At 43.8% G+C, this 13,703-nt stretch overlaps 1 protein-coding gene across 2 annotated transcripts in view; it reads left to right on the plus strand.

Annotated features, from left to right (window-relative positions):
• LOC109869958 (formin-like protein 1) overlaps positions 1–13,703 on the plus strand; it is a 58,718-nt gene that overhangs the window by 15,241 nt on the left and 29,774 nt on the right. For both annotated transcript variants that reach the window (XM_031804882.1, XM_031804883.1), the window contains exons 2-4: positions 6,552–6,635; positions 7,786–7,869; positions 8,090–8,163. In XM_031804882.1, coding sequence (XP_031660742.1) covers positions 6,552–6,635; positions 7,786–7,869; positions 8,090–8,163 — 242 coding nt within the window. The remainder of the gene's footprint in view (positions 1–6,551; positions 6,636–7,785; positions 7,870–8,089; positions 8,164–13,703) is intronic.

A 13,703-nucleotide genomic window follows, 5' to 3' on the forward strand; every position in this document is an offset into this window, starting at 1 on the left:
CGCCCTATGGGACTCCCAATCACTGCCAGTTGTGACACAGCCCGGGATCGAACCCGGGTCTGTAGAATTGCATCTAGCACTGCGATGCAGTACCTTAGACTGCTGCGACACTCGGGAGGCCCACGCTGCAGCTATTCTACAATTACTGCATCCAAAATACCACAGTCCACTGTAGTCACTGCACTTTTACAGCAGTTTTAAAACTGAAATCTTTTTTTGTAAGGGTACGGAGGGAGACTGGAAAAACACCCCAAATAGTGTCTAGCGCTGAAGTTTCCCTTTAAGTACAGCTGTAAAAACTCTGCACCAGGGGCCAGACTGTCCCAATGTTAATAGACTAGAGACTCAGACTACTAAATTATACCAGAGTGTCAGATGTCAATCCCCCACAAGGGTGGCACTGTGGATATGTGTGTGTGTGTGTGTGTGCACACCGTGTCTGACCCACTATGCTCCCTCTGGGTTCATATTCCATGAACAATCCGTTTGTCACATAATGACGGGCTGATGGTGTTAAGTGCTGAATCAGATTAGCATCTATACCGCAGACATCAGCATTATATAGGTGGTGATAATAACAAGGTGCTCAAAGGGAGGCCTTGGCTCAACCCTTCTCCATCTCCCTATTCACATTTATATTGAGTGTCTTTCCTCTGTACTTTGCATACCACTGCATATTTCCCACTGTGCAATGCGGTTGGCTGTGTAAATGTGCATCTGGGGATTTGCGTACTGTTGATACGCGTGTGTACGTGTGCTCCTGTATATGCATGCCAGTCTTTGTATGAGAGCATAAAAACATTAGGATGCAGCTTACATGTGGGTTTGGATTTGATCAAAAGGGTGTGAATTTACTTTGAACATGTTTGTGTACACGTGCTTGCATTAAATTATAGAGTACCTCTGTGAAACTGACGGCCATGTTGTTTTCTGCTCCACTGAGGCCGGAGAGCCAAGGTGGCTCCACAGACCCCACATTGGTGGGAGCCAACCCAGGTATCAATTACAGAACCTCATACAAAGGACCTTTGTCACTAAAGCCCCTAAAGGTTGTTTGGTAGCCAGGTACAGCACAACAAGACTGAGTAGAGACCGTAATGATGACAATGTCTCAACTCCACCTGAATTCACCCTCGGAAATATTTTGACAGCTTATTAATTTCCATGCCCTAAAGACTGTACATATTGTATGTCAAAATAATTTTCTATTAGTTTAGCAAATAGCACGCAATGCAGGTATTCTCACGGTCACCTTTTCCACCCTCTTTGTGGTACTGTTTACCCAATTGGCGGAATTTAGCCTCTCCCATACTGACTGTTAGCCTTTCCCCAACTCGACAAAATTAATTTGCCCAACTCGACAAAATTAATTTCCCCAACTCCCAAAGTTAATCAGGGATGGATAGGAGTTAACTGCCCTACCTCCTGAGTGGGCCTCTGTTAAACATGGCAGCTTAATTAAAACAGAAGGAAGCGACATGCTCCCAGGCTACTTGACATGGCAGCCTCAAGCACACTTCTTGAGGCCTCCTGATAGCCGAGACAGACAGTGTCCCTGGAGAGTTACGGATCTAGAGCTTAAAAGTGAATGACGGGATTGGAAGTGAAGCCTAATGTCTGAGTGCCACATTTACTTTGTTATGACAATGAGAGCAGTTTGATACTATGCCGTATGCTCTCCCACAAGTCTGCATGAATGCAGGCTGCGCTTGTTCCCCTGCACGCCACCCATATGCACGTTAAAAACAAAAACAAACCAACTGTAACATTCAATCTGCTTTATCACACAGCAAAGAGGGTGTGTCACTGGCGGTGGTACCTTATGAGGCATGGCTGTGTATGTTTCTGTGTATCCTTGTGTAGGAGTATGTGTCCTGTATATGTGAGGGAAGAGAGCAAGGGGGAGGTCTAATCAATAGACCTCAAGGGGGAGGGCTAATCTGAAATGGGATGTGCAATTTGTCTTGTCGCCACTGTCTTTGAAGATAGAGCTCCTAAAGAGACAGGTGGCCCAATTTAACGGAAACAAATGGACCTACAGTATTAAGTACCGGTATGCACCAATTAAAACATTGTATATTTTTTTACAGAGAATTAACAGGGTATTTTCCAGATTTTGAAATGCACATCTCTCATATTTAACTCTAGCTTCATGATATCAATGAGAAGAAAACAGGTGACTTTGACGCCATATTGCCCTACTGTGCGAATTACATGACCGTACAACTCCAGTAGGTTTCTCCTCTGTGAATGTAGACTACCGTAAAACTCCAGTAGGTTTCTCCTCTGTGCATGTACACTACCATTAAACTCTAATAGATTTCTCCTCTGTGCATGTACACTACCGTAAAACTCCAAAAGGTTTCTCCTCTGTGCATGTACACTACCATCAAACTCTAATAGATTTCTCCTCTGTGCATGTACACTAACATTAAACTCCAGTAGATTTCCCCTCTGTGCATGTACACTAACATTAAACTCCAGTAGACTTCTCCTCTGTGCATGCACACTACCATTAAACTCCAGCAGGTTTCTCCTCTGTGCATGTACACTACCATTAAACTCCAGTAGGTTTCTCCTTTGTGCATGTACACTACCATCAAACTCCAATAGGTTTCTCCTCTGTGCATGTACACTAGCATACAACTCCAGGAGGTTTCTCATCTGCGTGTCCCTGTACAGGACTAGCCAGCAGCCAACTCTAATCCCAGTTTATTGATCCAACATCATTTATCAAGCTGATTTATCAGAGCACTGGCTGTACCATTGATTTAGGATGCTGTACGCTATTAGTTGTGCATCAGTTTCCACACCCCTGTGCGTGACACAAGTAACTTTTAACTGACTGACCTGACATGGTTACAAAAAATATTTGTTGGGATACATCAAAACCAAAAGGCCATTAGCCTCCTTCAGCATTAACTTATGTCTGACTGGTCATGTGAGTTGTTCCACTAAGCTTGCATTTACAAAGTATCCACAGACCATAGACTTTCCTGAGAAGCCCTTGTCTGGGCGTATCTAGCAATTCGCTGTATCTAAACAAAACAAGTAGCAATTCTGAGAGAGAAAAATGTGTTGCTTTGGAGGCTTACCCAAAAAGTTAACTGTGAGTGACCTTGTGAAGAACCTCTCTACTGGTTACAGAAACGTACAGAGACAACAGGAGGAGGAGAAGAGGGGGAGGAAGAAGAGGGGAAGGAGGAGGAGTGGGGGAGGAAGAAGAGGGGAAGGAGGAGGAGTGGGGGAGGAAGAAGAGGGGAAGGAGGAGGAGTGGGGGAGGAAGAGGATGGGAAGGAGGAGGAGTGGTGGAGGAAGAAGAGGGGAAGGAGGAGAAGAGGGGGAGGAAGAGGAGGGGAAGGAGGAGGAGTGGGTTGGCGAGGTAAAAAGATAAATATGTTTTGTCCTTGAGTGGGAGTCTCCTGTTGTCTAGCCCAGTTTCACCGGGTGGCAGGGCTGTGTTGGGCTATAATTATTACAGAAGGATGTCCTGCATGTGTACAGAAGGATGTCCTGCACCAAATTTCTATCAACATGTTAAATGTGCAACCAGAGGGAAAAGAAACTCAAGACCACCTTTACTCCACACACAGAGACACGTACAAAGCTCTCCCTCGCCCTCCATTTGGTAAATCTGACCATAACTCTATCCTCCTGATTCCTGCTTACAAGCAAAAACTAAAGCAGGAAGCACCAGTGACTCGGTCTATAAAAAAGTGGTCAGATGAAGCAGATGCTAAACTACAGGACTGTTTTGCTAGCACAGACTGGAATATGTTCCGCGATTCTTCCGATGGCATTGAAGAGTACAGTACACCACATCAGTCACTGGCTTTATCAATAACTGCATCGAGGACGTCGTCACCACAGTGACTGTACGTACATACCCCAACCAGAAGCCACGGATTACAGGCAACATTCACACTGAGCTAAAAGGTAGAGCTGCCGCTTTCAAGGAGCGGGACTCTAACCCGGAAGCTTTTAAGAAATCCCGCTATGCGGGATACATGAACCATCAAACCATCAACAGGCAAAGCGTCAATAAAGACTAAGATCGAATTGTACTACACCGGCTCCGACGCTCGTCAGATGTGGCAGGGCTTGCAAACTATTACAGACTACAAAGGGAAGCACAGCCAAGAGCTGCCCAGAGTGACACGAGCCTACCAGACAACCAAAATAACTTCTATGCTCGCTTCAAGGCAAGTAACACTGAAACATGCATGAGAGCACCAACTGTTCTGGATGACTGTGTGATCACGCTCTCCGCAGCCGATGTGAGTAAGACCTTTCAACAGGTCAACATTCACAAGGCCGCAGGGCCAGACGGATTACCAGGACGTGTACTCTGAGCATGCGCTGACCAACTGGCAAGTGTCTTCACTGACATTTTCAATTTCTCCCTGTCTGAGTCTGTCATACCAACATGTTTCAAGCAGACCACCATAGTCCCTGTGCCCAAGAACACTAAGGTAATCTACCTAAATGACTACCGACCCATGTTGACCATAGTACGTCTGTAGCCATGAAATGCTTTGAAAGGCTGGTCATGACTCACATCAACACCATTATCCCAGAAACCCTGGACACACTCCAATTTGCATACTGCAAATGATCCACAGATGATGCAACCTCTATTGCACTCCACACTGCCCTTTCCCACCTGGACAAAAGGGATACTCAAAACTGCATCGTTGGTTAAGTTAGCATTTCACTGTAAGGTCTACACCTGTTGTATTTGGCACATGTGACAAATACAATTGGATTTGATTTGATTTGTAGCTCTCTACCAATCTTTCCAGCAACCTTTTTGAGAGTGTGTGAGTGAAAGAATTTACGAGATTATGTCAGAATGATGTAAACTATTGTATCAGGGTAAAACTGTGGAACTGTCTTGAACGCACCTGTTAGTTCCCAGGTGTGCCTTATTGTAATTAAGGGTGTGGCCCAACGTATCAATGTATTTCCTTTTCATTCATTTAGGGGATCCTCTTACTCAGTGCCAATACCAAATGTACAATGTGCAGGGATACTGGAGTATTTGAGGTAGATATGTACATAAAGGTGGGGATTAGGAGTGGAATATTACATGAAGATGAATGCTTTAAATCTGTATTGAAATAACCATATTTTTCTGAGAGCGCTTGATGTTGCTGAAACAAAGACATGTCCAAGTACGAGTTGCTGAGTAAATACCAAAACAAATCACATAATTTCTGGCCCGATCATTCCATTGATCCACTCCTTGATTCAAAGAACCAGAGTATTTCAGATTAGTCCCCCTACATTACACTATACTCTGTCTCTCTCTTCCTGTTCCCTCTTTCTTTCCCCTTCCCCTGTCTCTCCATACCTTCCTCTTGAAACATGCAGTCAGACCAATAACAAAGTCTCTTTAGCAATACACTCTCTGGTGTTGTGGCAACAGCCCATGGCGCCCAGCTGTCACAGGAATACTGTCTGTCAGCCTGTCGGTAGTGAAATTGACCTCTGAGTCATGGGGGCCATGAAGAAGGCGACTGTATAGGGACAGGATTGCTGTCGCTGAGTGACGCTTAATGAAATCATTGAGGTACTATGCATTATTGACGAGTTTGTCATAGCAACTGGCTGCACTGTGCATTCAAGGGACATTGTGTGCTAGTCTGTTCACGTGGTCTATTCACGTGGCCTATTCATATAGTTAAGAGCTTCACTGAGTGAACAAAACATTAGGAACACCTGCTCTTTTCATGACGTAGACTGACCAGGTGAATCCCAGTGAAAGCTCTGATCCCTTGTTGATGTTAAATCCACTTCAATCAGTGTAGAGGAAGGGGAGGAGACAGGTTAAAGAAGGATGTTTAAGTCTTGAGACAATTGAGACACGGAATGTGTGTGTGTGTGTGCGATTCAAAAGGTGACCAAAGATTTAAGTGCCTTTGAACCGGCTATGGTAGTAGGTGCCAGGTGCAGCGGTTTGAGTGTGTCAAGACCTGCAACGCTGCTGGGTTTTTCCACACTCAACAGTTTACCTTGTGCATCAAGAATGGTCCACTACCCAAAGGACATCCAGCAAACTTGGCAAAACTGTGGGAAGCATTGGAGTCAACATGGGCCAGCATGCTTGTGGAATGCTTTCAACACCTTATAGAGTCAAATTGAGGCTGTTCTGAGGGCAAAAGGGGTGCAACTCAATATTAGGAAGGTCATGTTTTGAACACACAGTGTACAGTATATCTGCAGGCTAAATGTCACCCAGCAATTTGTGTTTATAGTTTTCAGTTGCAGTAAGAAAAGGTTTTAAGATAAACTCATACATTATGTTTTGAAGTGGATCTAAAGTTTGCACATCAAGTCAACTCATTAAAATTGCTCCAATGGAACCTGTTGTAACATAACATCATTTGCCAACATTGCTTATCAAACTCCAGTCAAAATCATGACGGCCTAATGTTCTCATCAGCACCACATGGAATGGAACTGTTTTAAGACATATTGATAATGTTTCTCTATTTGTACCTATAACATCTCTTCCATCTCTCTCTCTCTCTCTCTCTCTCTGTGTTTAGAACTCCATGAATCTGCCTCCAGACAAGGTGACGATCCTGTGTCAGTATGACAACGAGAAGAAGTGGGAACTGGTCTGTGATCAGGTGGGACTCCAACTCCACTGCACAAGACAACAGTCTACTGTACCGTTACCGTTTCAGTAACACCTAGTGGATAACGTTACAGTAACAGGATGTAGTCATAGTTCTTAGGGGAACTTCAGGTAACATGATAACCATGTGAAACTTCTTTAGAGAATTCTACGTTGTGATGAATCAAGCCCTGATGATATGCACTGCTTCCTTTAAGCTTGGCAGAACTTCGTATAGAGGCGTTGAGGTGTCAATTTGGTTGTTGTTGTGGTGTCCTGGTTTCTAGGAAAGCACCCCATTGACACACCATTGCAGTGAGAGTGGTTGTTCATACACACACTTGCGTACGCAAGAAACAACCCCACGCCACCACACATGTACACACACACACACACTTTGCATCCTGCTGGGAACCTCATCAAAATTGTACGTTGCTGTGGCAACATTGACGAGGCAGATAACTTCCTGTGGCTCAGGGGGGAGTGACACACAGGACACCTGTCACTGTCACTGTCGCACAGACCTGCAGTGGTTCAATGTTGTCCCTTCCATTATCTAGCACAGCTAAAGCCATTGTTAACAAAGGCTGTCTATCTCTACTCTGACCTGATTGATAGATTGATATTTTGACATGCAAAGCTCTGCCTCACCAACAGATATATCATTGGTTATACTTGTATAAATAAGCAGCGTAATCACCCCAATTGACTCATTCACCTTCCCCCCCCCCCCCTCCTCCTCTCCCCTGTATCTCCTCTCCCCTGTAGCTATCGTTGCTGTAAATGAGAATGTGTTCTCAGTCAACTTACCTGGTAAAATAAGGGTTAAAATAAAAATAATCAAGGCCGTGAAGTCCCTGCTGTGTTCTACCCTCTGGTCCCCTTCTCCCACAGTGCACCCATGTAATCAACATAATTAGATACGCTCTAACATCTCTCTCTCTCTGTCTGTCTGTCTGTCTGTCTGTCTGTCTGTCTGTCTGTCTGTCTGTCTGTCTGTCTGTCTGTCTGTCTGTCTGTCTGTCTGTCTGTCTGTCTGTCTGTCTGTCTGTCTGTCTGTCTGTCTGTCTGTCTGTCTGTCTGTCTGTCTGTCTCTTTCTCTCTCTCTCTCTCTGTCTGTCTGTCTGTCTTGCCTGCCTGTCTGTCTGTTCTCCTTCCTACAGGAACGATTCCAAGTGAAGAATCCTCCCTCTGCTTACTTGCTGAAGCTCAAAAGTTATCTTGACCAGGGAGGGGTCAGTCGCAAGGTACTGTACCAATACAATCCTGTAAGAGGTCCAGTCTGGGCTATGGCCCTGATCAGATACTTTCAAAAACATAATTTATTGAAGTAATCACTTTTTGCAAAAGTTATTTAAAAAAAAACACTGGTATCGTCCATAGCTAAGTTACCACTTGTTTTGTTTACTATACACCATCAAACATTTCTCCACAACGATAATGACCTTGTTATGCGTGTTATGACAGTTCAAGAGGCGGGTCCAGGAGTCCACACAGGTCTTAAGAGAGCTGGAGATTTCCCTGAGGACCAATCATATCGGGTGAGACCTGCCCCTTACCCAACTTTTCTGCTTTCATCAGCACTCCATCTATTGATCCTTACACAAGCTACATTTATTTGATTTATTTATACAGGTAGGTCAATTAAATGGCACTTCCGCCACTTTTCAACCTCATATTCATTATCACTAGCACCATACCAGTTTCTACATTCTATGATCTGTGTTTGAAAAGATAACACGAAAGGTCCTAAAAAAAAATGCATTAGGATTAAAAGCAAGAAAAAAAGTTTTTCAAAACCTGCAACGAGTTTCTTGCTAAAGGGAGGATATTTTCTTGTTCCCCACATGTCATCGGGTAGAACTTTTTAACGTAATTTTTTTTCTTCTACAAAACATAGAAATGCACAGTTTTCACACTGGTATTGTGCTGTAGATAATGAAAATGAGGTTGAAAAGGGATGGAATTGCCCTTTAAGAACAAATTCTTATTTACAATGATCTGTCAGGGTGCAGCAAGTATAACACACAAACAATACACAGGCAGTAAAACCGTCAGTAAAGCATTCAGTAATAGACAGCATAAATAACTGATGATGATAAAACAGCTATGAACTCGACCAACAAAATACTAATACTGTAAAATGGCTTTAAAAAATAATAATATAATAATATATATATATATGTAACATTTATTTTGACAGGGTCTCTTTTACAGATAAATCCAATCAAACACTATACAGAATTACTAAACATTAAAGAAAAAATGACTTTAATCATCATAGAGGTCTCTGATCATTACACTGAACTGACACAGGGGGACCGGAACATATAATTTCAGAAAGCTCTGAAAGTTGTTCCACATACAGGGTGCAAAAAATAACCAAAAAACATCTTTCCCCAATTCTGTGGAGACCGTAGGGTTCCTCCAGTGATATCCAAGCCTAAGACCGGGTTTGGTCATTTGTAAGACTACATTGAATTTAGTCTTCCTATGATGATAGGAAGTTTGCATGAGTGCTTTGTAGATAAACACAAGAAAATGCTGCTCTCTCTTTACATACAAAGAGGCCCAACCCACTTTTTGATTCACAATGATGAATGTCACGACAATGGGCCTCAGGATCTCGTCACGGTATCTCTGTGCATTCAAATTGCCATTGATAAAATGCAATTGTGGTCATTGTCCGTAGCTTATGCCTGCCCATACCATAACCCCACCATCACCATGGGGCTCTCTGTTCACAACGTTGACATCAGCAAACTGCTTGCTCACACGACGCCATACACATGGTCTGCGGCCAGTTGGATGTACTGACAAATTCTCTAAAACGACGTTGGAGAGGGCTTATGGTAGAGAAATTAACATTCAATTCTCTGGCAACAGCTCTGGTGGACATTCCTGCATTCACCATGCCAATTGCACGCTCCCTCCAAACTTGAGCCATCTATGACAAAACTGCACATTTTAGAGTGGCCTTTTATTGTCCCCAGTACAAGGTGCACCCATGTAATGATCATGTTGTTTCATCAGCTTCTTGATATGCCACACCTGTCAGGTAGATAGATTATTTTGGCAAAGAGGAAATGCTCACTAACAGGGACGTAAACAAATTTGTGCATAACATTTGAGCAAAAAAAAAAAGTGAAAATCTCATCTCATGAAACATGGGACCAACACTTTACACGTTGCTTTTATATTTTTGTTCAGTGTATATACAACATACAACATTACAAAACATTTGAAGAAAAACAGACACATTTATCAACATATTGGTCTCTGATCATTTCACTGATTTATTTTATTTTTTATTTTACCTTTATTTTACTAGGCAAGTCAGTTAAGAACAAATTCTTATTTTCAACATAGGGGGACCAGAACATCTCATTTCAGAGATCTCGGTGAGTTGTTCCACATGAAGGGCTCAGAAAAACTCAAATCAGCTTCACCCAACCTTCCTATTAACAAAAGTCAGACATGCTTTGTATCTGTAAAATAAACCAACTTTGAACTTGAACTTCTTCACCAGCTCAGTGACATGTTTTTTAAATAACAGTTTGTCATCAAGACAGATACCAACATATTTGTAGGAAGGAACTCACGCAATTTCTGTACCGTTCAAACTAGTCATTACAAATTCATGCAAATCTAGGTTATGGGACCTAGAAAAAAACATGCCTTTTGTTTTGTTTGCATTTAGCACTACCGTTAGATCCAACAGTGAACTCTGCAACGCTTGAAAATCAGGCTGTATGTGGAAAGAACAATCAACTGACAGGCCGGGACCAGTATGACCACCAAGCTGAGATAAAATCTCTGAACCTTTTCAGTAATGATGCAGCAGTCTAAAACTGCTTGCTTAGGCAGGGAAGTAGAGGAAAGGGAATTGCCCCGCTTCAGCGAATTATTGTTTTTTCAGAATTTAGAGGGATCGCTAACAGAGTCTGTCATATCGCTAAAGTAAGTAGTTTGATGTGGCCTGTTTATCGGAGGCAGTGCACCCATTTCTTATTTCCCTAAATAGCTGCTAATCAGCTAACAAGCCAGTGTGTCTAGCCGAGGCCCAGGCTTGATTTCATATCAAGAGGAGGATTGAGAGTATAGTCGTGGCCAAAAGTTTTGAGAATGACACAAATGTTAATTTTCAAAGTCTGCTGCCTCAGAATGTATGATGGCAATTTGCATATACTCCAGAATGTTATAAAGAGTGATCAGATGAATTGCAATTAATTGCAAAGTCCCTATTTGCCATGCACATAAACTGAATCCCCCAAAAACATTTCCACTGCATTTCAGCCCTGCCACAAAAGGACCAGCTGTCATCATGTCAGTAATTCTCTCGTTAACACAGGTGTGAGTGTTGACTCACACCTGTGTTAAGGCTGGGGATCACTCTGTCATGCGGATTGAGTTCGAATAACAGACTGGAAGATTCAAAAGGAAGGTGGTGCATTGTTCTTCCTTTGTCATCTATGGTTATCTGCAAGGAAACACGTCATTGCTTTGCCCAAAAAGGGATTCACAGGCAAGGATATTGCTGTCAGTAATCAACTCAAATCAAATCAAATTTATTTATATAGCCCTTCGTACATCAGCTGATATCTCAAAGTGCTGTACAGAAACCCATTCTAAAACCCCAAACAGCAAGCAATGCGGGTGTAGAAGCACGGTGGCTAGGAAAAACTCCCTAGAAAGGCCAAAACCTAGGAAGAAACCTAGAGAGGAACCAGGCTATGTGGGGTGGCCAGTCCTCTTCTGGCTGTGCCGGGTGGAGATTATAACAGAACATGGCCAAGATGTTCAAATGTTCATAAATGACCAGCATGGTCAAATAATAATAATCACAGGCAGAACAGTTGAAACTGGAGCAGCAGCACAGCCAGGTGGACTGGGGACAGCAAGGAGTCATCATGTCAGGTAGTCCTGAGGCATGGTCCTTGGGCTCAGGTCCTCCGAGAGAGAGAAAGAAAGAGAGAAAGAGAGAGAGAGAATTAGAGAGAGCATACTTAAATTCACACAGGACACCAGATAGGACAGGAGAAGTACTCCAGATATAACAAACTGACCCTAGCCCCCCGACACAAACTACTGCAGCATAAGTACTGGAGTCTGAGACAGGAGGGGTAAGATTGTGCCTAAATCAACCATTTATCGGATCATCAAGAACTTCAAGGTGAGCGGTTCAGTTGTTGTGAAGAAGGCTTCAGGGCGCCCAAGAAAGTCCAGCAAGCGCCAGGACCGTCTCCTAAAGTTGATTCAGCTGCGGGATCAGAGAACCACCAGTACAGAGCTTGCTCAGGAATGGCAGCAGGCAGGTGTGAGTGCATCTGCATGCATAGTGAGGTGAAGACTTTTGGAGGATGGCCTGGTGTCAAGAAGGGCAGCAAAGAAGCCACTTCTCTCCAGGAAAAACATCAGGGACAGACTGATATTCTGCAAAGGGTACAGGGATTGGACTGCTGAGGACTGGGGTAAAGTCATTTTCTCTGATGAATCCCCTTTCCGATTGTTTGGGGCATCCGGAAAAACCTTGTCTGGAGAAGACAAGGTGAGCGCTACCATCAGTCCTGTGTCACGCAAACTGTAAAGCATCCTGAGACCATTTATATGTGGGGTTGCTTCTCAGCCAAGGGAGTGGGCTCACTCACAATTTTGTCTAAGAACACAGCCATGAATAAATAATGGTACCAACACATCCTCCGAGAGCAACATCTCCCAACCATCCAGGAACAGTTTGGTGATGAACAATGCCTTTTCCAACATGATGGAGCACCTTGTCATAAGTAAAAAGTGATAACTCATTGGCTCGGGGAACAAAAAAATCTATATTTTGGATCCATGGCCAGGAAACTCCCCAGACCTTAATCCCATTGAGAACTTGTGGTCAATCCTCAAGAGGCGGGTGAACAAACAAAACCCCAGAAAATCTGACAAACTCCAAGCATTGATTATGCAATAATGGGCTGCCATCAGTCAGGATGTGGCCCAGAAGTTAATTGACAGCATGCCAGGGCGGATTGTAGAGGTCTTGAAAAAGAAGGGTCACCACTGCAAATATTGACTCTTTGCATCAACTTCATGTAATTGTCAATAAAATCCTTTGACACTTATGCAATGCTTGTAATTATACTTCAGTATTCCATAGTAACATCTGACAAAAATATCTAAAGACACTGAAGCAGCAAACGTTGTGGAAATTAATATTTGTGTCATTCTCAAAACTTTTGGCCACGACTGTACTTGAAAGCATTTAAGATACTCTTTGAAGAGGTAGGGCTACAGGTGCTTTTGGAAGATGGACAGGGACTCTGATGTCCTAGCTTCAGTGAGATGCTGGTTCCACCATTGGGGTGCTAGGACAGAGATGAGCTTTGACTGGGCTGCCCTTCCATATGGGTGGTATGGCCAAGATACCAGAGGTGGCAGAACGGAGTGCTCAGGTTGTGGTGTAGGCTTTGAGCACAGCCTGAAGGTAGCAAGGGGCAGTTACTTTTGCTGCTCCATAGGCAAGTACCAGGTTCTTGTAGTGGATGCAAGCTTCGACTGGAAGCCAGTGGAGTGTGTGGAGGAGCGGGGTGAAATGGGAGAACTTAGGAAGGTTGAAAACCAGGCGGGCTGCAGGGGTTTGATGGCACAAGCAGGTAGCCCAGCCAACAGAAAGTTGCAGTAGTCCAGACGGGAGATGACAAGTGCCTGTATTAGGTCCTGCACCTCTTCCTGTGTGAGGTAGGGTCGTACTCTACGGATGTTGTACTCTACGGAGTGAGTCACTACTTTGATGTTTGCAGAAAACAACAGGGTGCTGTCCAGGGTCACTCCAATGTTCCTTGCACTCTGGGAGGGTGACTCTGGAGTTGTCAACCGGGATGGAGATTTCTTTGAGCGGTCAGGCCTTCCCCGGGAGGAAGAGCAGCTCCGTCTTGTTGAGCTTGAGGTGGTGGGCCGACATCTGTATCACCACCTCAGTGTCAGAAGGGGGTAAGGAGAAAAGTAGTCAAGTGCCATTCGCATAGCAATGATAGGGGAGACCATGTGAAGATATGACGCAGCCGAGTGACTTGGTGTATATAGAGAAGAGGAG

Source organism: Oncorhynchus kisutch, linkage group LG25 (assembly GCF_002021735.2).
Source record: "Oncorhynchus kisutch isolate 150728-3 linkage group LG25, Okis_V2, whole genome shotgun sequence".
Lineage (NCBI taxonomy): Eukaryota > Metazoa > Chordata > Actinopteri > Salmoniformes > Salmonidae > Oncorhynchus > Oncorhynchus kisutch.